Source organism: Cinclus cinclus, chromosome 1 (assembly GCF_963662255.1).
Source record: "Cinclus cinclus chromosome 1, bCinCin1.1, whole genome shotgun sequence".
NCBI classification, from domain to species: domain Eukaryota; kingdom Metazoa; phylum Chordata; class Aves; order Passeriformes; family Cinclidae; genus Cinclus; species Cinclus cinclus.
The window spans coordinates 110,137,393-110,158,653 of NC_085046.1; the positions used below are offsets into that span (position 1 = coordinate 110,137,393).

General features: G+C 40.9%; 1 protein-coding gene across 4 annotated transcripts in view; it reads left to right on the top strand.

Moving 5' to 3' along the window:
* MAPRE2 (microtubule associated protein RP/EB family member 2) overlaps positions 1 to 21,261 on the top strand; it is an 87,373-nt gene extending 66,112 nt beyond the window's left edge. For all 4 annotated transcript variants that reach the window (XM_062488774.1, XM_062488783.1, XM_062488792.1 and 1 more), the window contains 3 exons: positions 9,376 to 9,515; positions 13,893 to 14,051; positions 19,145 to 21,261. In XM_062488774.1, coding sequence (XP_062344758.1) covers positions 9,376 to 9,515; positions 13,893 to 14,051; positions 19,145 to 19,216 — 371 coding nt within the window. In that variant the 3' untranslated portion in view covers positions 19,217 to 21,261. The remainder of the gene's footprint in view (positions 1 to 9,375; positions 9,516 to 13,892; positions 14,052 to 19,144) is intronic.

The window sequence follows — 21,261 nt, forward strand, 5'->3', positions numbered from 1 at the left end:
GGGCACCTAATAGCAGACCAGTGCTACTCTGGGCTTCTAAAGCTTGTTTACATCTTTATTTTGCACTGTCTTATGCCTGAACTTCTGAATTTCAGGGTCTGGCATGCTCCAATTTCCCATGTGATGTCTTGCACTCCCTCTGGAAACAGAAAACCCAAGCGCTAATGTCAAGATGTTGTCAAATTCAGAAATTGGAAACAACGCTTTTATTAAACACAGACTTTACTGTGCTTGTTAATTCTTCTTACAGATGGTCTGTTCTTTCCAAAGTCACAAATATGTCATCCAAATTAAAGCTGTGGAGGTGACAATCCTACAGAAATTGAATAGCTACTGGAGTAGAACCAGCCAGCTGATATGGAGGATAATGCAGTAATGTCTTGTTGTGTATTTGGCTGTATGAAGAGCATGTCCTGTGCCTTCCCAGCCTTTATCAGATTGTACAACTGAGATAGTGTGATGAGTCTTGGGAAGATTCTGTGGCTGTGAGAGTTAGCTTTTTATGGAAAACTTCATTATTAACTTAAATATTGTCCAGAAGTATGACAGACAAGGCATTAGTTTAATTTCTGAGCTGAGGATGGTGAGGCATGGACCTGGCTGAAATGAGAGTTCCAGCTTTTCTTGCTGTTTGCATTTCAGAACAGAACTAATTCAGTTGGGTGTCAGTCATTCCATGGTTTTACTGAATTCTGGGTGAGTACATTGATGTGGGACTGATGTATGACGCCTTTGTGCCTCGCCTCACCCCATCACAGAACCTGCACATTGGAAGGAATGGGAGCCCTTACTGATGCTCCGGGAGGAGTTCTGTATGCATCTGCAAACTTGTGTGTGCCTTGTGTGCTGCTTGGAATTAAATTGAGGTGATGCTGGAGCAAGTTGTGGGCAGCTGGGAAATTACCATGAAATACATGCTTCTATACCTCTCTCTTCCCCAGTTAGCTGGAAGTGAAGGAGTATTCATCACAGCTGCTATAGGAACCATAATATAGAACCAGGATACTGTTGGCCTTGTGGGCTGTAAGTGCACATTGCTGGGTCATGCTGAGCTTCTCATCAACCAACACCCCTGTCTACCCCAAGTCCTTCTCAGGGCTGCTCTCAATCCATTCTCCACCCAGCCTGTATTTGTGCTTGGGATTGCCTGACCCAGGTGTAGGACTTTGCACTTGGCCCTGTAGAATTTCACGAAGTTTACACAGACCAACCTCTCAAACCTGTCCATGTCCCTCTGGATGGCATCCCTTCCCTGCAGCGTGCTGACCACACCACACAGCTTGGTGCCATTATTAATGTGTGTGATTTACTCTGTGTTAACAATGAAGTTTTGAAACTTTAATAGTGCCTAGTCAGTTCTTTAACAAAACAAAAGGAAGCACTAGTGAGGAAAAAAAATTAAGAGCCCAAAAGATTTTTCAGCATAATCCAAAAGTTTTTAAACAACATGCAGTGGACATACCTAAATGTACACATCTGTTGTTTGGTGTCAGGAGCAAGCAGATATATGGGTACTCATTCATATTTGGGGGGTTGGCAGGCTTTAAAATATACCTATTCTAAATTGATTAGATATATGTATTTCTAAAGGAATAATTGACCTTGGCTACTAGCAGTTTAATATGCATTTCAGGTGATTCTGGTTGCTCCATGGAGTAACCCTTCCAGTGGCCTTTGACAGAGTTTTGGGCTTGAATGATTTAGGAGATGATTGTTGACTATTCATTACTGCTTTATAACACTGTCCTAACAATGTGTTTTCAGAGGTAGTCTGGGATATATGTCCTTGAGTTAACAAGTGGTCAGATCCTTAAAGTCTGCTCTGAAAACTTTTCCAGAAAGGTACTGGCATGAATTAAAATTATTTTCGGTATTTTCATCAGACTCTAAATCTTTATATGATGCCTGGTATCAGGTAGCTGCTTCCTGTGCCTGTAAATGGATATTAACCTATACCTCTATAAATGCAGAATGTGTTTTTTTATTTAATTTGAAAAATAAACACTTTTAAAACAACCCAAAACCGAAGAAATCTAAAAATGCACTGTTTTTTTTGTTAGTTGGTGAGCAGGCCAGCAGCCATAGCCCTTCCCATTCCAAAGGTGATCCTACTGGGGGGTCAGCACAGGTCATGGATAATGCAGCTCGGAAATGGAAGCAGAAATAGGTCCCTACAACTAATCTGCTGTGCCACCCTCGTGCTGCCTTGTCCCTTTCTTCAAGACAGAGCTGATTTGTGGCCGTGCCGCGGGTGGAAGGGTTTGGTAATGTGCCACAGTCTGCTTCCAGAAACAGTAGGAGCAACAAGGTTTCACCAGGTGAATTCAGCACCTCAGTGGGGAGATGAAGGTCTCTTCCTCCTTCAAGGAGCAGCACAGACCACTGCTGCAGGTTCTCTGGCAGCAGCAGCACAGCTGCTTTTAGATCTAATGCCATCTGCCAGCCCTGAGCCTACTGTTGATCTCCTCCAGCCTCTGCTCTTCTCTAATGCAGTGGCAAACAGCCTACAGATGTAGAGTCAAAACTGTGGTACAGGATTAAAATATTAGGGCACTGTTGTTTGTGCCAGTTCTAATGCTCCCTGCGGGAAATAGCGGAAAAGGTTTCATCTGATCAAAATTGAAAATAGTGATCAGGTTGTCAGGATTTTAGCTTAGTGTCTTATGTAAGTATTCCTGTATGTCAGAGCAATTCTCCATGGAACACTCTCTAGAGTGTGGGTGTGGGGTGTCAAAAATGCATGGGTAGAAGACAGCTTAATAAAATTAATTATTTACATGTAAGCTGAAAATGTGAGAGGTTCTTAAATCTGAAGGCTGTTAGATTTTTTTAGTTTGAAATATTCAGTGAGAGCAGGATGACTAAAGCAGAGCTGGAAAATACTGGAGGATCACATGAGGGCTAAAAATACTCACGCTATGACAGGGAAAATAACCAGGGCAGAATGAACTGTTTGTGCATGAATGCATTATGTATAATGTGCCATCCAAAAGCCAATTGCACAAGAGAAATACTGATTTTCTGTAGGGAAATGGTATATCCTGCTGTGACAGAAGTGCTGTAAATTAATTTTGAGGGATAAAAATAGCCAGTGAGACCAGTCTTTATTTTATCAGCTAGTGATACAATTAGAACTCCTGGGAGACTAGAGAACTCCTAATGCTTGTTTGTTTGTTTTGTTTTGGGTTTTTTTTGTGTTGTTTTTGTTGTTTTTTTTTTTTGCTTTCCACGAAGACTTGCTACCTTTTTCCCCAGTGGCAGGCAGTAGGTGCTGGCAATGGCAATCTCTGCTCACAGTGGTGCGGTGCTCCAGGACAAGGTGGCAGAGCTAGAGATGGAAAGAGCTGCAGGGTGACAAGCTGAGGGTGTTTTCATCCCTAGTTCATACAAGGCCAAGGAATTGTGCTAACCAAGGGGAACAGCATGTGCAGTGACAGTGCCGGCTGGGAGGTGAAGCAGCTCCGCTGCGGTACAGACACATCTCCCCTGCCAGCATGAGGAGCACTGAATTTTTAAACCCACTGAGGTTGAGAATTTAGACCAAGAAGAAACACGCTTGCAGTGCAAGGAGCCAGGGCCTTTTATCCAGAGAGATGGTTGTGTTTGGAAAAGCAGTGGTGAAAATGACCACCTTAATTTCCAGTGTACCCTTTGAGTGTCTGTGTTGCACAAATGTTTTCACATTCTTTCATTTTCCAACATGCATTTTTTTGCAGATTTTTTTTAAGATTTTCCTTTTGAGACTGCTTTCTCCTTATAGCTAGGCAGACAATGAGATTTTAGAAAATGCAGGTTTTTAAGAGCACTTGAAATTTTAAATTGTGTTCTTCTGTTAAGCCTGTGGAATGGTTTCATCCATTGAAATAAATGTTTGCATACTTAAATATGTTTCTAGAGCAGATAGAGGTTTCAGTTGAGAAGAAGCAGTAGTTGTTGATTATTTTAAATAATAAATAAATAGTGGTTATTTTCAATCTAGAGTAAAGTCTTCATTTATGATGGGGAAAAGGCTTTGGTTAGTTCCCTTCTATCAAATCTTGTATTAAAGACAAACTGAGGCAGTCATGCCATCTGTAAAACTTTTTCATTTGACAAGTGGCCTGCATTGGACTTTCTTACTTGGATAGCTCTCTTGAAATTGTGAAAGTTTCAAGTACTTGTACACACTTCTCCATGCCAGCTGTCTGGCAGAGGATGAATGCAGAGCTCACCAGACTGCACTGGACCAGCAGCAGTGAAGGTTTGGGGAGCTGAGAGGACAGAAGGGTCCTGCCAGCCAGGGGAGGGTAGTACCACAAAATAATTAGGACAGCTGCACTGCAGTGTGTTGGGATTAGGAAAGTCAAGTCAGATTTTGTCTGAGGTCACTTAATTCCCATTAAGTATCATTTGTCCTCACTTATTTCATTAAGTGTCCCTAAACTGAGCTTTTTCTTGTGTCCTGGTGAAGCTACAATAATAAGAGTGAGTGAATATTAATTATTCTACTGTTCTCTCTCTCTTGGTTTAAGTGTGTGGAGAGTTTTGCTTTAGCTTGTGAAGAAATTATTGTGGCCTCTTGTTGGGTTTTTTCTCCTGTGGCATGAGTCAGGAATATTCATTTTATGAAATCCTTTAATTTGGCTAAAATAGACTGTGAGTGATTCCCAAATTCCACTGAAACAGTGGTTGCGTGGGCTCAGCCAAGTCTTGTGCTTGCCCAGGGCTTCCAGTGCTCTCCACACTCTCCTCAGGCACATCCACACTGTATTCATGCACGTGTTTTCTTGAAATTTTGCATAAATATTTAATAGCACACTAATTACTCATATAGCTTCAAGGAAGATTTCTCTCTAAACGTTAAGGAGGTCTCTTGTCTACAAGACTGTGCCTGTGATGTAAAGCGAACTGGAATTTGCAGCCTAGCTTTTTTGCACCCAAATCTGCACAGTGCCAGCATCCACTGTTTTATGTTGCAGAAGTTTGCACCTGTGTGTAGAACTTAGGTTTTTAGCAAAAGGAATAGTGAAGCTGAAACTGCATGGGATACATTTAATTATGGTGGACTGACTAGTAATTGTTTCTGGAGTACCACAGATGGAAACCTCTAATGCCTTTCAAAGCTGGCTCATCTTAATTCAGTACAAGAACAGAATAATGTCTTTTAGTTGTGAATTTACTTTTCTCATCTCTGCTAGTGTTATATGGGCAGGTACAAAAAATTATCCAGGTGCTAATAGAAACAGCTGCAGTACTGTTTACAAAAAAAAAAATCTAATTGGAACCCTGCATTGACCTAAAATCAGAGCATGCTGTCACAGAAGTTCTCACAGAACAGTGGATGTGGGAAGACACCTCTGAGATTATCCAGTCATACTGCTCTGCTGACAGCAGGGTCACCTTGAGCTGGTTGCCCAGGACCATATCCAGTCACATTTTGAGCATCTGCAAGGCTGGAAACTCCTCAGCCTCTTCTGGACAGTTTGTTCCAGTATTTGATAACCCTCAGAATGAAGAAGTTATTTCTTATGTTTAATGGAATTTCTTGTGTTTCGTTTTGAGCCCATTGCCTCCCATCCTTTGGGGACCACTGAAAGGAGCCTGTTTCCTTCCTTCTTTGCACTTTCTCTTGAGGTGTAGATAAGATCCCCCCTGAAACCTTTCTTTGCCAAGCTTAACAAACATAGCTTTCTAACTTGGCTTAGATGCCAGGTGCTCCATTCCCTTGGTCTTTTGGCCCTTTGTTGGACTCTTCCAGTTCATCCATGTCTGTCCCATCCTGGGGAGCCCTGAACTGAACCAGGCATTCCTCATGTGCCTCACCAGTGCTGACTAGAGGGGGAGAATCACCTCCCTCAGCCTGCTGCTGATGCTTTTCCCAGGAAGCTGCTGGCCTTCCTTGCTGGAAGGGCTCTTTGCTGGCTCATGCTCGACTCAGTGTCCACCAGGACCCCCAAATTCTTTTCTGCCACATTGCTTTCCAGTCTTGCCTGCCAGCATGTTTTGGGGGCATGGGGATGCTCCTTTCCAGGGAAGGGCCCTCTATTTCTTTCTGAACATCAGCAGTAAGCTTGAAGAGCAAACAGTCGTGTTGCTGATTACAATGCAATTCTCTCGCTGATCAGGGAAAAGAGATGACTATTGGATACTTTTTTCATAAAACATGTGTAAAAAATTTTGTGCTTTCTCAGAATATGTAAATGGGTTATGTATAAATATTTTCATGGAAGATGTGGTGTTAGAATTTAAACTGCTTGGATTATGTAGTCCCTCTAACAGCGCATTAGGAGTTATTCCATTATTGCAATAATTGGCTGCAAAACCATTGCTCAACACCAAGTCATTAAGTCTATCAAGATCTTTTGTTTCTGTTTAGATATCTGGCTGTTTCAAGTATACTTTGCATTACTCTACCGACCAGCATTCTCTAATTATTTTATGAAATTAGGCTTCTACTAGAATGGAGGCTTATTTCTGAGCTGATTATAAAACTGATATCTTAGAATAAATGTGCAGTAAAGCTTTTCTTTTCCCTCCAGGAAATTTTAAATTAGATATCCCTAAGCATTCTCTATTGCAATTAAGTTCTGTCCAGCTGTTGGTGATACCTCCTAGTAACTAGATGGCTGTTTTTTATCTATGTTACTGAAATTGGAATATTTCAGTCGTTTAAGATCTGATCCTGAGCAGTGGAGCAAAAGTTGATTTCTTTTGATTTGTCTAGACTTTACAAAGCTTAGTGGCACTTTGCTGTAGAAATTCAAAAGGCTTTGTTGTATTCAAAGGAGGGCAGAGTATAATGCCATGTATCAGTGCTGCAGGCACTGGGGATGAGGCTTGCTCAGCACACTCTGGGAGGGCATCTCAGCTGCAAATTAGAGAGAATACCTGGGGATCAAATGCTTGTGCCTGCTCTTTCCTTAGCTCTCTCTCTGTGCCAGCTTTAAAGCATTTACTTTTCAGTTTTTACCCTGAACCTGCATCTTGTAGTTGTAGAATACAATAAGAAGTAAATGTTGATGGTTTGGTCATTAAATAACTTAAGACCCAACAAGAATGCTAGAGTCAAAGTGATTTTCTTTCATATGTGTGTTCTTATTGCATATTTTGACACTAGTTTACTTCTGTTTATCTGCTAATCCAAATGAAAAACATTTTCTTGGCTTTGAGAACATTTTATCAATCTTACTCTAAAGCAGCTGATTTTTAGTTAGTGAAAATATGGGCTGAACCTAGAAAGCATTGAAGGCAGAATGCTAAAGTTTAGGCAATTTCATAAAGAAAAATAGCAGCTAAAGATCTTGGCATTTTTAATATTTTTCAAAAAATGATTTATTCTTTGCTGATCTAAGTATGATGTGTAAAAAGTTTCATTCAGACATATACACGACAGTGCATATTCCCAACTTTAGCAAGCCTGTGTACTGTATCTGAAGTCTGCTAGGGAAAAGCTTGTGTATGCAATAGACATGGAAGTTATTAGAGTCACCAGTTTCTAAAAGAAACAAAACCAAAACAAAAAATATTAAACAAAATTTAAAAAAAAAACACAACTAAACCACAAAACCCCCCACCAGTATGCTTTTTTCCCCTTATCTGTCTTATATTAAAAAGCACAGGAAAGGAGGATGGCTGTCTTGCACAGAAATGTTTACACATGCTAACTGAATTATCAAGTTGTTTGTTTGTGTTCTGTTGGCTTTAGGTGACCCAGTTAATGCAGAGTTATCCATAGGGGTGGGAGGGGTTGGTTGCTCTACAGAGGGAGGCCTGTGACTAAATCAGGAAAGCTTAAGCTTGATTAAATAACCCTTTACTGCTCTCCTTTCTCACTGCCTTCCAGCTCCTCCAGTGAACCACTGTCACAGTTCCAGGTCAGTGAGACTCTGTGAGCTCCATGGTCTGGGCATATTGACAGCCCCACAGGCTGTCCCTTCCTCTCCCTGCCTCCTTGCAGTTTCATCCTAGTAATAGCTTTTTTAAATGCATTGTTTTTACAAAGAATTGTGTTATTAAAGCATCGTCTGACACTGGGGATACATTGTGGGAATAACAACTTAGAACATTTTGCAGTGTGCCATAAATCAAGTAATCCTATGGGAGGAGCAGCTGGCAAGGTGTGGGGTAGAAGGTGACTGCTGAGAAAGCCAGGGCAAATTCCCTCTGGAACTGGTGAACAGCAAGCTCAGAGCTCAGCTGGGAGTTGGGTGCCTGCTGAATGAGGGCTGTCTCCTGTGTAGCTCAGGCTTCAGAGCTGACAGTATTTGGTGGTGGAGCCACCATGGAGCCTGCCAGCACATTTGGACAATGGTGTTTTGCTCTTTGTAGGAAACAGTGATGGACATGGATGCAGCCAAACTGGACCTCTGATTCACATGCCTGCTTTAATACATCAAATCAAATAGGCTGGAGAGAGGTTGGGTTTCTGTTTTGTCTTCTTAACCAAACCAGTTTCAGTATCAGATGTCTGTCCAGCGCATCTCAAATTTACTCCTTGTTGGAGCCAATAAGGAAAAAGCCAAGTTGGAGTGCAGTGCTTGTGGGAGCTGAGGTAGGGGGAGAGCTGTGAGCCAGGCATTCGTGTATGGGCTGGGTGACTGTACCAAACAGCCAGCATCAAAAGATGAAAGATGGAGAGGCAGAGCAAGGTGTGATGAGCTGGCTGGGAGGTTCCTGTGAAGGCACTGAAAGCCCTTTCACACAACTCTTGCTCTGCTTGGGCATTTATGTGCCAAGTCATTGTGGAAAAAGAGTATCTGTATGCACTCATTGCTTGCCATTTTTGCTGGTGAATATGTTGCTCCATATCCTGGCAGATTCACAGCACAAGTAATTAAAAGAAAATAGGAAGATCTAAGGAGATTAAAACACATCTTCTGGTCACTGTGGCCAACTGTGGAATCACCAAGGAGTTTAATACTGCTCTCTCTGAGTTTCAATACCCTTGTCTCAGGGGTGGTTTACATTTGAAAATGAAAAAAGCACAGAGGCAGTTTAGCTGAGTTTATTTCAGCTCTGTCTTTCTCCAGGAAAATTGAGGATACCTATGTATGTTAAGTAATGGTCTGGGGGAACGCTCTCTTAATGGTGTATTTTTTTTAAGCTGAAAGCTGCTCAGATGTAAGGGAACTTTTTATTCGTGACTTGATGTTGTTTATTTTGGTTTTAGAGTTACTTCACTCTCAGAAGCAAACTCAGATTAGTAGGAAATGTGGTTTTTCCTTTCTCAAGGCATAACAGCAGTGGAATTTCCTCTACAGTCACCTTGAAGTAAGAGAGAGAGAGAGAGAGATGGCTGTAAAATCAATACTTGTGTTTCAGTACCAGCTTCATAGGAATGCATTTATTACAGAGATCAATCTTGTTTATTGTTTACTTATTTATTGTGTTTTTCAGGTGCTGCTAAATCTAGTCCAGCTTCTAAACCAGGATCAACACCTTCTCGCCCATCTTCAGCAAAAAAAGCTGCGCCAAGCAGCTCAGCATCCAAATCAGATAAAGATTTGGAAACCCAAGTCATACAGCTCAGTGAACAGGTAAATTTGCTTTAAGCATAAAAGTAGATGCATTCATTGTCACAGGCAGGCTTGAAATCTAATATTATCTTCTAATGAATTATGCTTTCCAGAATTACAAAGGGACAAAAGTGGAAATAGTTCAGCTGGAAAGAGGAAAAAAAAAAAGAGAGAGATTTATTGTAAAAAATAATGTCTGGCAGAAATGACTGATTTTATTAGATGTTAAAATATATCTTTTATTTCATGTGGATATAAAAAATCCATATAATGTCTTTGCTTTTGTGTATTGCTAATTTGAAACAAATAATTTAATGTGCTGCTGTAGAGAAAACAAGCTTGTTTGTCATACCAAGGTGTTAAGAGATTTGCAGTTAAAGTGAGAGTAGAGCATTGTGCTCTGCTTTCTGGAAGGAAGGCATTAAAGAAGCTAATACACCATTTTCATTTTAAAATGTGATCTACCTTTCTGAGAATACTTAGTTATATTAGAAATAATGTTCTGTGATATAATTAAAAAGGTTCAGAATTTCTGTAATGTTAGGAATGTAAGAGCTTCATTTTTGTTTATGCTCGGGAGCTTTACACCATTCTCTCATTCCTGAAATGCAAGAGTACTTGCACTAGACAAGAATAAATACCTGCATCTGGTTGAAGACTGTGCTATCAGAATAGTCTAAATGCCACTACTATATATGAGGCCTGATGCCTGTATTTGTTCTTGGTGAGGGAAAATGGAAAGGAAAAAACATATTTTAGAGTTCCTGGCAGCTCCATTTAAGAAGCAGTTGTTATTCTGGATCAAGTATAATTTTCCACAGTTAAGGGCATTTCAGTTGCAGATTTTCATTGACCTGAACAGCAAAGATTTCAGTTTGCAGGGGCACTGTTTGCAAGTTTTTGATGAGTTGTACACTGAAAGGTGGTGGATGGATAGTCACATCCCTGACATGGCATTCTGTGGATTCAGGGTGTCATTCTGAGCAGCAGAGAGCACAACAGGGCCCACCAGCTTTCCAAATGGGCTCTAGATTGTTGCTGTAGCAGAAAAGTTTGTAAATGTTGCACAAGGAGTGGATGTACATATTTTTCATGGAATCTTTTTTTTTTAATCAATGTCAAGCAGAGTTCAAACGTCAGCTTAATGCCACTGAAACTGTGACATTTGTACTCAGAAGTCAGTATGTGTTTGCTTCAGAAGGAAAAGATGGTTGGCATCTGAGTAACATAAAAATATTTGATCTTTACTGAAATAGACAGTCACTATCACATCCACTGCTAACATATTCCTAGCACGTTCCATGTGTGAAAACCTTAAGCTTTATATACAAATAACCCTGAAGGAAAACAGATTATTTCCCCCATCACCAAAGAAGAGAAGAAAAAAATTTGAGGATTTGAAAAATTGATTCTTTAATAGCTAGTTTTTAAGAGACATCATCTAGCTAGAATGGTCTGGAAGGCTTTTTTTCCTTGATGCTGACAGCATTTGGTATCTCATTTCCCACTAATGGATACTTGTAAACCATGGCCATATTACACATGCCAAAAAAGCTATGCTGCAAGCAGCTCTGAGCCAGGTTTTCCTGACCCCCAGTGTGAACATGCTGCAAGAGCCAATTTGCCTGTTTTTTACCACTCTGCAGCAGTTGTGGAGATGAGGGCAGCAGCCACCCTCACTGTGTCGATTATAAGTAAGAAGTTCTGAATTGTGTCATGGGTATCAAGGCCCTATGTTGCTCTAATAGTTTTTTCATCCCTTTCATGGGTAGCAGCTGAGGGAGATGGAAACATCTGAACTTCCATGCAATTTGTAGCAGAAAAGTTTAATTAGTGGGAATGTCTGTACACTATGTTTTACCATAGTGGAGCTTAATGACCTATTTGCAATAATTGTAAGCTGTCCCTAACATTTGCCAGTTAATGGCTCCCTAAAATCTTAAAGTTTCTCTTAAAATAATCTTTTAACTGTGCCAGTAAATTAAACTCCAAAATTAAATTCCAAGGAGTGTCACTCTGTGCTGGAGCTTGATTACCCACAGCATTAAAATAACAAAGTGGTCCCTGCTGTGTCTTTGGTCTGTGCCAACTAACTCTCTCCTGAAGAGTGTCTGAGTGCAGCTGAGGTGACAACACAAACCAGGGGCTATTACATGCAGAGAAGGGACTTTTATATATGAAGAATGTAAAAGGAACTATTAGCTGTGTGCTGATATACATGTGGTTTCTGAAAACAGCATCACTGTGGCTTTTTGCCTACAGTTGGGGTTAATCTGCACCCTGGCTCTGCAGCCCTGTGGGTATTCATGCTACCAGTAAGTGCCATCAGAGAAAAGACCAGTCAGTAAGAACTTCTGCCTTTGCACCCATTAGCTGGGTTGCAGAGGGGTACTTTTGGTCCAGAAGTAGAGCGTGGGAGATGACTTGAGCTGTTCCTCAAGTGTCAGCCTCTTGGCATGCTCATGGAAGGAAAAAAGTAGGATGCAGATGTGCAAAGTATATGGAGAAATATGGATTCACATGGCACAGATAGGTAGCTGGAACTGAAGGAAAGCATATCTGGTTTGGTTATAACAATGTTTATTCTATACAGTAGTTAATTAACTCCATGCATATGTACATAGTTTAATGATTTTGTTTCTTTAAACAGCGTGAATGTGAGAGAATGAAAACAGGAGAATGTCTTCATAGTAAATAGGTCAGAAGGGGAGATAGTCTCAGCTATTAGCTGCCAGTTTTTCATCTGAAGTTCATTGTTTTCCCAAGCTCTAGCAAGCACAGAGCAAGAGATCTGGAAGCAGTTACATTCTTATTCTGGCTGCTTTCAGGCATTGCTCTCAAGAAATATGCTGTGGCAGTTCCTAAGTATGAAGTCTTCATCTATAGACCAGAATATTGTAAACTCTTGTTTCATTTTGCTATTCCTACTTTTGTAAAAAAATAGTTAATTTTAAGGTGACTGATCATTATATCCCTAATGGATTCAAACTGTCAAGGGAAGACTTAAGTGTCATGCTCAGGCAGCTGCTCAGAAATGAATTAGTGCATAAATGAGATGCCCTGAGATCCTGCTCTGGTAACAGGTCAGTTCTGCTGCTTGACACCTTTGAAACTACAATCAAAGGTCAGAAAAAGGCATCCCTAGCTCAGCAGTCATGGAAAAACAAACTGAAAGGATTTAGTAGGCTATCAAAGCATTGTCTGAACTCTGCTGGAATTTTTACTAGTGAAGGAAATAAATTAACTTGCAGTAGAACTGGCAGCACAGAAGTTTCTGTTAAATCATATCAGTTCACTGAAATGTAGTCTGATACAATTTAATTTATTTAACATGTTTTATTTAGAAAATCATTTGTATAATTGCAGGCTTTAAAATGTGAATGCTAATTTGGCTGTAATTTGATGTGATTGGGGTCAGTGTGTTTGTTGTAGACAGCTTTATCTGTGTTTATTTCTGTTGGTTTTTATGCTGCTGTCCTCCAAATTTCCAAGCCACTTATCTTGATTGTGTATACCCCATTAGACAGAAGTTTCTAAGTTATGCTCCCACAAAACTGTTCTTTTAAAATATATATGTATAAAAATATATTGCAACATCTGTCATGATTTATACAAACCCTAATCATTAGCAGCTACATTGCCCATGAATTATTTGCAGCAGTCCTAGTGGTGAATTGAGGCTGACAGCATAGTTTGAAGACTCTTGTGAACAAGGTTTCAAGGAGAAAAGTACTTGGCATTTGAGAGAATTTGTTGCTAGAAACAGCACATCAGTCAGAGCAGGTAGCCCGTGGTGCACCCAGTCATGCAGCAGAGTGCTGAAACACAGGTTTATAAAATATGGTAAGTGAAGAAGCAGAACAGGAGAGGTGGAAAAACAGCATAACAATACCACATTTGTAACTAGAGGACCTTTTAATTTCCTAACTAGACTATTTCCCTCCTCTTCTAGTTCAGTGTATTTTTAGGCAAGGAGATAATATTGTAGGTTTCCCAACAGCTACACATTTATTCAGGCAAAATAATGCAAGTACTGAGCCGAAAGTTTTATTAGTTACCACTACATGACATTTCTGGCAGCCTTGTTAGGAGACATGGCTTAGGTAGCCCTGATTTCTGAACTGCTGCTTTGAGCTTCAATATAAAAGAGTGCCGAGAAAATTGACCTTTAAGGATCAAGGTTAGGACATATCCAGGGGGAGTAGTGGGGGAGCCTGATTTACTGTTCTCTGTGGTGTAAGGTTCAATTTAGCACTGCAGAAAGAAAACTGGACTTCGTTTTAAGCTACAAAATTGAATATGTATTTAAGATTGTTTAGCATACAAAATTTTAAGACTGTGTTCTTTTGTCTGTAGTGAACCTCAAAACTGATGCATCATGTCTTGGTTTATATGCAGGTACATTCATTAAAACTTGCACTTGAAGGCGTGGAGAAGGAAAGGGATTTCTACTTTGGCAAATTAAGGGAGATTGAACTTCTCTGCCAAGAACACGGGGGAGAGAATAATGACCTTGTCAATCGGCTAATGGAAGTCCTTTATGCTTCAGATGAACACGTGAGTTGAAGCTTTACGGTTTTTATTTCAACAAAAAAAAACTTAATTGCATCAATTTTTATATTAGTGTAGTATTGGGTCTTATCCAATATATATCCATCTATTTAGGCCAGCAGATCTGTAGCAGCCAGGATTCCTGTGACTCCTCCCCAAAAAGGAGGTTTGCATTTGCAATTGCAAACAACAGACTTTTTACCTTGAGGGGAGGATTCAGGAATTTTGTTGCTTTTCACTGCTTCAGTGTACGTTTTGTATTCTGGGTTTGCTGAGCTTTATCTAAAAGGGGAGGGTCTGTGTCACAATGTTAAATTGATTTTATATGGTTCTGAGCCTTAGTTTTGTGTTTTTCATCTTCCCCCCGTGTGCATGAACTGTTTTACCCATGTTCTTTAGTGCATTTAAAATCACAAAATTCTGGCAGAGGTGCTGCTCGCTGTCTACAGCTGTGAACCTTCCCTGGCCCATGTGGCAGTGTTGGAATATGTATGGTGCTGGTTGCCAAATGCATAATTATATGTACAAAGATAATGCTCTTTAGCATTTTTTATCCTGTTGCTATAGGCAAAATTCTTCCTTGTGCAAACCAAATAATCCTCTATTAGCAAAATTTCAGAAGTGTATTGTCTGCAAGATTAAGCAAGAATCTCATTGCATCTTAGACTTAATGTTGTAGACACTGAACAAAGCAAGAAGCTGCAAAGGGTGCTGGTTAAATTCCTCAGAGACATTCAGGGATAATGATTCAGTGGAGATTTAGCTGAACTACTCCTATTCACGTTAACCAAATCCCTGTATGGATTGTACTGACAATTGACCCTTCAGTCTCCAAAGGAGGAAGGCTTTGGCTCCAGAGTGTACAAGCATCAATTTAATCCCATGGCAGCACTGGGGTACCATAGGCTGTCTTACATCTGCTCCCAGAAAACTGTTGCAGCAGTAGTCAGCTGACGTAGTTCTATATCAAAACTAGTGCTGAAGGAACTACTAATTCAACATACTTTTTCTAAAAGAGGCTAATGTAGGACCTAAATGTTTGAAAGTTAGGTGCAAGAGAACCACAAGTTTGAAGCTAACAGGTGCCACTGCTCAGATGAGAAGTGACAAGGGAAAGAGGATTTGTTCAGCAGTGCAGAAGGAGTGCTACAGAGGAAAAAGAGGAGGAAACCATTATTTTCACAGGAATAAACAATGAGACATTTGCCAGGAATGTGATAACAGGGTAAAAGTGTTACATATATATAGTGGTCAAAGAAAATGTCCTCTGGATTCAAGAGAAGTGATTTATTTATAAAGCAAAGCCAGAAAAATCCCTCTTCTCTGCATACCCCTACCACATCTGTCTGTCTGTTGGCTTAAATAGCAGAGTGGTTCTGCACCAAGGAACGCATTTGTTGCTTTTCCTTCTGCAGTTTTCCTTGCTGGCAGAACACATTACAAAATGTTCTACATCAGTCCATTTCCCAGTGTTTTATCTGCTTCTTCCCTCTAAGACTTTCTCTGTTGAAATCACTATCCATGCCTGCATGTGAACTACATACAACTGTGCTTTCATCTAAAATGTGGTTGCTTCTGGAGACTGGGTGTGTCACTGCAGCAGGAGAGCACTGCTCCTCCAGAGAGGAATACAGAGGCCATTCCTCACACATTTTTTTTGTTCCTTTTGGTGATCTCCTCAGCTTAACAGATGGACTGTGACTTTCTGAGGAAAGACCCAAATGCATTAGCACTAAACCAAAGACACTAGCTTAGTGCTGATTCAGACACTGCCTATTTTTTGGTTTTGGACTTTACTCTCTTACTGCCCAGTTTTGCCCTTCAGATATGGGAATTTTATTTTTTTCTCTCTCTCTCTGTAATGAATTTGTCCCAAGTTAAATTCTTTATCTTGCAGTATTTTGCAGGTTAATCCCTTGTTAACAGCAGTTTGGCTTTCCTAGTCAGGCCACGAGGCTGTTAGGAGAATTGTGTGTAGAATGATTCAAAATGCAAGTATAGAATTTAGTCCCTCAAATAATCATTCCCCGGGTGTTTGATTATTGTAGTATTGCACTGAAGAGATTTTGATCAGGTTCATGTCTTGGGGTGGGGAGTGGGGTAATTATTTGTCTCAGAATTTCAGTTTATAGTGTAGTTTCAGTCATGTCACCATCTAAGCTTCTGTTTTGCTTAATTCAGTAAGAACTAATTTTTTAAGACTGAACAATTTTTTTTCTTTTTTATTTTTTTTTTTTTATTTTGGTGAGTTTGAGCAGCAAAAAATATCAATCCAGTTGGTTCCTTCTCTTTAGAGCCTTCCTTTTCTTTTACCTTGTCTGGTTCTGCTTAAACCTCATCATTATGTCCCTGCTTAAGCAAGAGGGATATCATCTTCTACTGTCATTTAACATTTGGTTAAATCATCAGTCCATAGACCTTTGTAATTTTTAATCACAAACTGGTCATTTTTAATCCTTCTTCTTCATCAAAAACATCCAAGTTGCCAGAGAATAGTGCTCAAAAGACTGTATTTCAGTGGTGGAGAGATGTGGCCCCTAGCTCTCAGTTTGTAAAGCACTTGGTTGTGTGGTACTACACTGGAAGAGCTTCAGAGTGATGGAGGAGAAGAGGCTCTGTGTCTGGTTATGAAGCCCACAGCTGTTTAGGTCTTTGCAAAAAAGCAGAAATATAGAAAGCTTTTGCTTTCCTACGCAGGCTGTTGTGGTTCAGTTCATACAGAAGTTGGGAGAATTGCTCATTTTGGGTATCTTGGTTGCTCTACTCAATTTCCCAGAGCACTTGCTCAAAATGCAGCTGGTTTGGTAACTTTCTGCTGTAGCAGCTTCTATATCTTCTGCTACTTTTGGAAAAGGCCCCCACCCTCCCCAATACCAAGTTTTTGGAGTCTAACTCTTCAGTTTACAGGCACACCTGAATAGTTGAGGCAGATGGATCTAAGGGTTGAAAGAGACCATCTCTCAGTGTGGGAGACAGAGATGACCATGGTCATGTGGCTCAAGCCAGAAATAAATGTTCTAAATAGATCTTCCACTACTTTCCTTATTAGGGGATGCTGTTCAATGAGATTCCACAGTCCCAAAGTAATTGGACTCTAATGGTTCCCATTTCATGTATTTATACAAGCTGTATATACTGAAAAATACGTCCCAAGTCTCAGAACAGCTTCTGAAGTAGTTATTAAGATTCACTACTTCCATCAAAGATAAGCCTGGTAAAATAGGGGCCACCGCTCCTCTTCAGAGCTTTGGAGTAGGTTCCACTCCCTGTGCTTAGAGGCTTTTCCTAGAGTACGAATGAGAGGAAAGCACATACATGACCCATAAAGTCTGCACAAGTGGGTTTTCTAATAACGCATCTCATAAAATTGTCACACAGGGCCTGTGGAACATGTGCATTCCAGAGCAGGTCACCTCAGTGCAGAAGTAGGCTCAGGACAGATGGGGTCAAGGCAGCATCACTCACTGTGGCTAAAGAACCTTCAGTTTTCTCACCCCACAGGGCAGGGTCACGTTCTCCCAGCTGTCAGCTCCTCCCTGTGAACCTCCTGTTCTCTGCACATCCTGCACCCTTGCAGCCCATCACAGGAGCTGCAGTTTTTAGGTACTGCTCACAAAGCTGTTTTGATGTGATGTACCTACTGAATGTAATAAGGTCATCATTCCCCTTGGGGGGCCAAAACGTGCTTAACTTCAGTTGCTCTGACTGATGTGTTACTTCTGCCTGAAAATGGCACTGAGTGGCAGAAAGCCTGCTTTCAACTGAAACTGGGCTGTTTCTATATGTGGTGAACGGGTGACTCTTTCCATTGTATCAGCAAATGTTAGGAACCTTATTCTGCTTTTGCCCTTTAGATAAATATTTTAAGGGAATTTGCCTGTTTCTTAAGCTGCTCTGGACTATTGTGGGGAAGTGAAAATGATGGCCTTAATTTTTCTTTTGATTTTTGCCTCAAATTTGAAAACCTAGCATTAGCAATTTGTTAAAGTTTGTTGTTCATGCCACTTGCTTCTGACAAAAATTAGGGAGCCAGGTGAGTTCTGCAGAGGTAGCCTACTTGGGATGCTGGATTTTGAATGGCAGCTCAGTGTCTTGGAAAAGTGTTTTCCTTTGGAGCAGCCTACAGCAGAATGGTACTAATGCAGGGCAGAGAGCACACAAGAGGGATCTCTTCAGTGAACCGTGCTGTGGAAAGATGGAAAGCACTTGAGAGGAAAGCTGTAAATGCAGCTGTGCTTAATGGCAGTCCAGAAGGGATGCTCTAAAAGTCAGCCAGACATTTTTGAGCTCAGATAACATTGAGGTCAACTCAGGATACTAGGCCTGTTGCCTCGAATTTGAAAGCTGTTCAGAACTGGTGTCATCTGCAGCGAGGATACAGCCTTTCCTTGTGTCAGGAATTCATCTTCCAGTGGGAATGTATATTCAGAGAGACAGCTTTGGATAATACTATGCATAAAAACAATGGGAAGTGATTACTTAGCAATTAGTGCTTTTTACAGTAGCTCTATAAGTCAGTGAATATGGGGCTCTTCCCCCCAGCCTCCCCAAGGAAATGTGTTTGCAAGTCTGTGGGAGTTAACGTGAGTGTATTATTTTGGGAAAGAAATATGCCTGACCTCAAAAAGGAGGCTGTGTTGAGTTTTAAAAGCAGGTGATAGTAGAAGTGTCTTGCCCATTTAGTGATACAGACCTTGAGAGAAGATTGTGTGAAAACTACAGCAGATAGGTTCAGCAAACCTTGGACAAGCTGAAAATGTGAGGACATCAGGATGCTATGGTACAGCATCCAACTGTTGGCATGCCACTGTCTAACTATTCAAAGTGTTTGCTCACCTGAAGAGATATAACAGAGAGTCATGTTGAAAGCTGATATTTTTTCTAGGGAAATACCAGTACTGCATATGTCTCAATTAGAAGTAAAGTAAGTACATTTTAATGTAATATTATGAGATGCTCTTTTCCTCAGGTAACAGCTCATTTTGTTCCTCCTTGCATGAAAATTTTTAAGTTTTATGCTACAGTGAGCACCATGGGGCAAGATCACATGAGGAATGCTTTCTGCTGAAGAGTGTTTTGGCATCTTTTTCTCCCTACAGGAGAGCCACACAGATGAGCATGAAGGTGAAGAGCAAGTCCATGAACAGCCCCAGCAGCAGGATGAGTACTGACTCATGCAGCATCTCTGACAATTTTCGTTTTGTGTGAGAACTTTCTTCTGGAGAATGGAACATGTGCGGCCTCAAACTTGAAATCAGTTCACTCCCAGTCTGCCATTAACATTTATGTACCATAGTGAGTGCCAGCCAACCACTGCATTCTGTACCAATACTTTGCCAAGATGCATTTGCAGACGTCTTCTTTCAGTGTATCTTCCCAAGAGGTTGTAGGGCTACATCACCTACTGTACATCACTGCAACGTCACCACTTGGCTGCTTGAGATTTGTTCTGCTCTTTAAAAATATATATATTTATTTTTTTTTCTTTTTCGTCTTAAGTATGATACACTTGTAACTTGTTCTAACATATTTATATTGGCATTTTGTGTGCAAGGAGTTCTGTACCACTAGCTGTGTCTCTCACTTTGTGGTGCTTTTGCATTTTCTAGTACATCTGCCTTGGGGCATCAATTTGGCCAAACAGTTGAAATCAAGGGATACAGTGGATGTCATACTCAAGCCATAATGATGAGGTTGTGTTGTGGAGGAAAACGCTTCTGTTGCTGACATTTATTCCTTTCCTGCCTTCACAAATGGAAAGCAGAGCATCTGTTTCACTGGGAGATTTAAACCCCCGTGTTAGAAAGCTTGTTAGAAAGCTGCATTGTATGTTTTTGGCTGATTTCTGGAGGAACAGACATCCACTTAAGCTTTTTGAAAACCCTCCCAGTTTCCTAACTAGTCAACAGACATTTCCCACCTTTTCTTCCTTTCTGAGGAATCCAGTCCCAGCCTCCAGCTGCAGCTCTACCTCTGCAGAGCTCAGTGCTGAGGGAGGAGAGAAATCTCCTTGACACAAGAGTTGCTGCAGGACGCAGTCTCTACCATCATCCTTGGCTTCCTGCCTCTCAGAAAAGAAGAAATTAGGCCAGGCATTTCTTTCCACTTTCCTTCCCTCTTCCACTGCACCAGCCATACAGGTATAGAAGACAGAAATTTTGTCACTAGTGCAAAGTATAGGGGAAAACAGCAACAGCACTGGCCCCAAACTCCCCTGCAAGTGGGATGATGGACACTTCACAGGTTTAAGGCTACTTCCAAAGCACAGAGAGGCAGTGAGGAGTCCTCCTGGAGACATCAGAAGGGGACCATCTTACTGAGGGCACAGAGCTGGTTCTGCTCTTGGCTGACCTTCCTCCTGCCAGTGTGGTGCAGAACCATGTGTGCACTGGAGATGGCAGTGGGAGGTTCTCTTCCAGTCTGGTCCCATGCCCCTGTTCTAAATGATGGTATTTTATAACAGGGGTATCTTGAAGTATAAAAAGCATTCCTTGTTCTTCTCCTACCACTGTGCATTGTAGTCCCTCTGGTTATTTAATGCCTGGTGTTATTGGTCTCTCACTTCATTTTCTGAATTCTGGTTTGTTGTGCTGATTTAGCAGGTACGTGGAAGTCCTATCCCAATTGGCATTTACTGAAAAATTCCACAGCCTATTGAACAGCGAAATCATTTTAGGCACTCATAGGCTCCTGAAGCACTAGGTCCCCAGCTTATGCTTCCACAGAAAGATTTCCAATGAATCAGCCCCCAGGCACACACACATGCACATGCAGTTTTCCATTCCTAATCAATCTTCTGCAGCTAAGTGGCTCTTAGTTAAATGTGAGAACCCTGCTGTTGTGCTGCACCACTGACAATATATAAAACGCAGTTGAGCACCACAACAGGTATTTCCAGTTCCTTGATCCTCCCCCTGCACAGCAGAAGAGTTTCTGGACCCTGCAGGCTGAGATTTCCAAAGCCCTGCACCCAGTATTGACCTCACATCCTAGACAGTGATGAAGTCAAACTACTTCAATCTGCAGGCCAGCGCTTTCCTCTCACATTTCAATTGGTTACAAATAAGGTCTGGTTTATAAAATTGTGTTTTTTCCAAAATAATTATTTCCAGGAATCACCACAAATGGGGGAATTGTCATTTTTGTTGTATTTGTGTTTATTAGAACATATGTACTTATTACAATTGTCATTGTAATAAACAGTAGTTCTTCATAA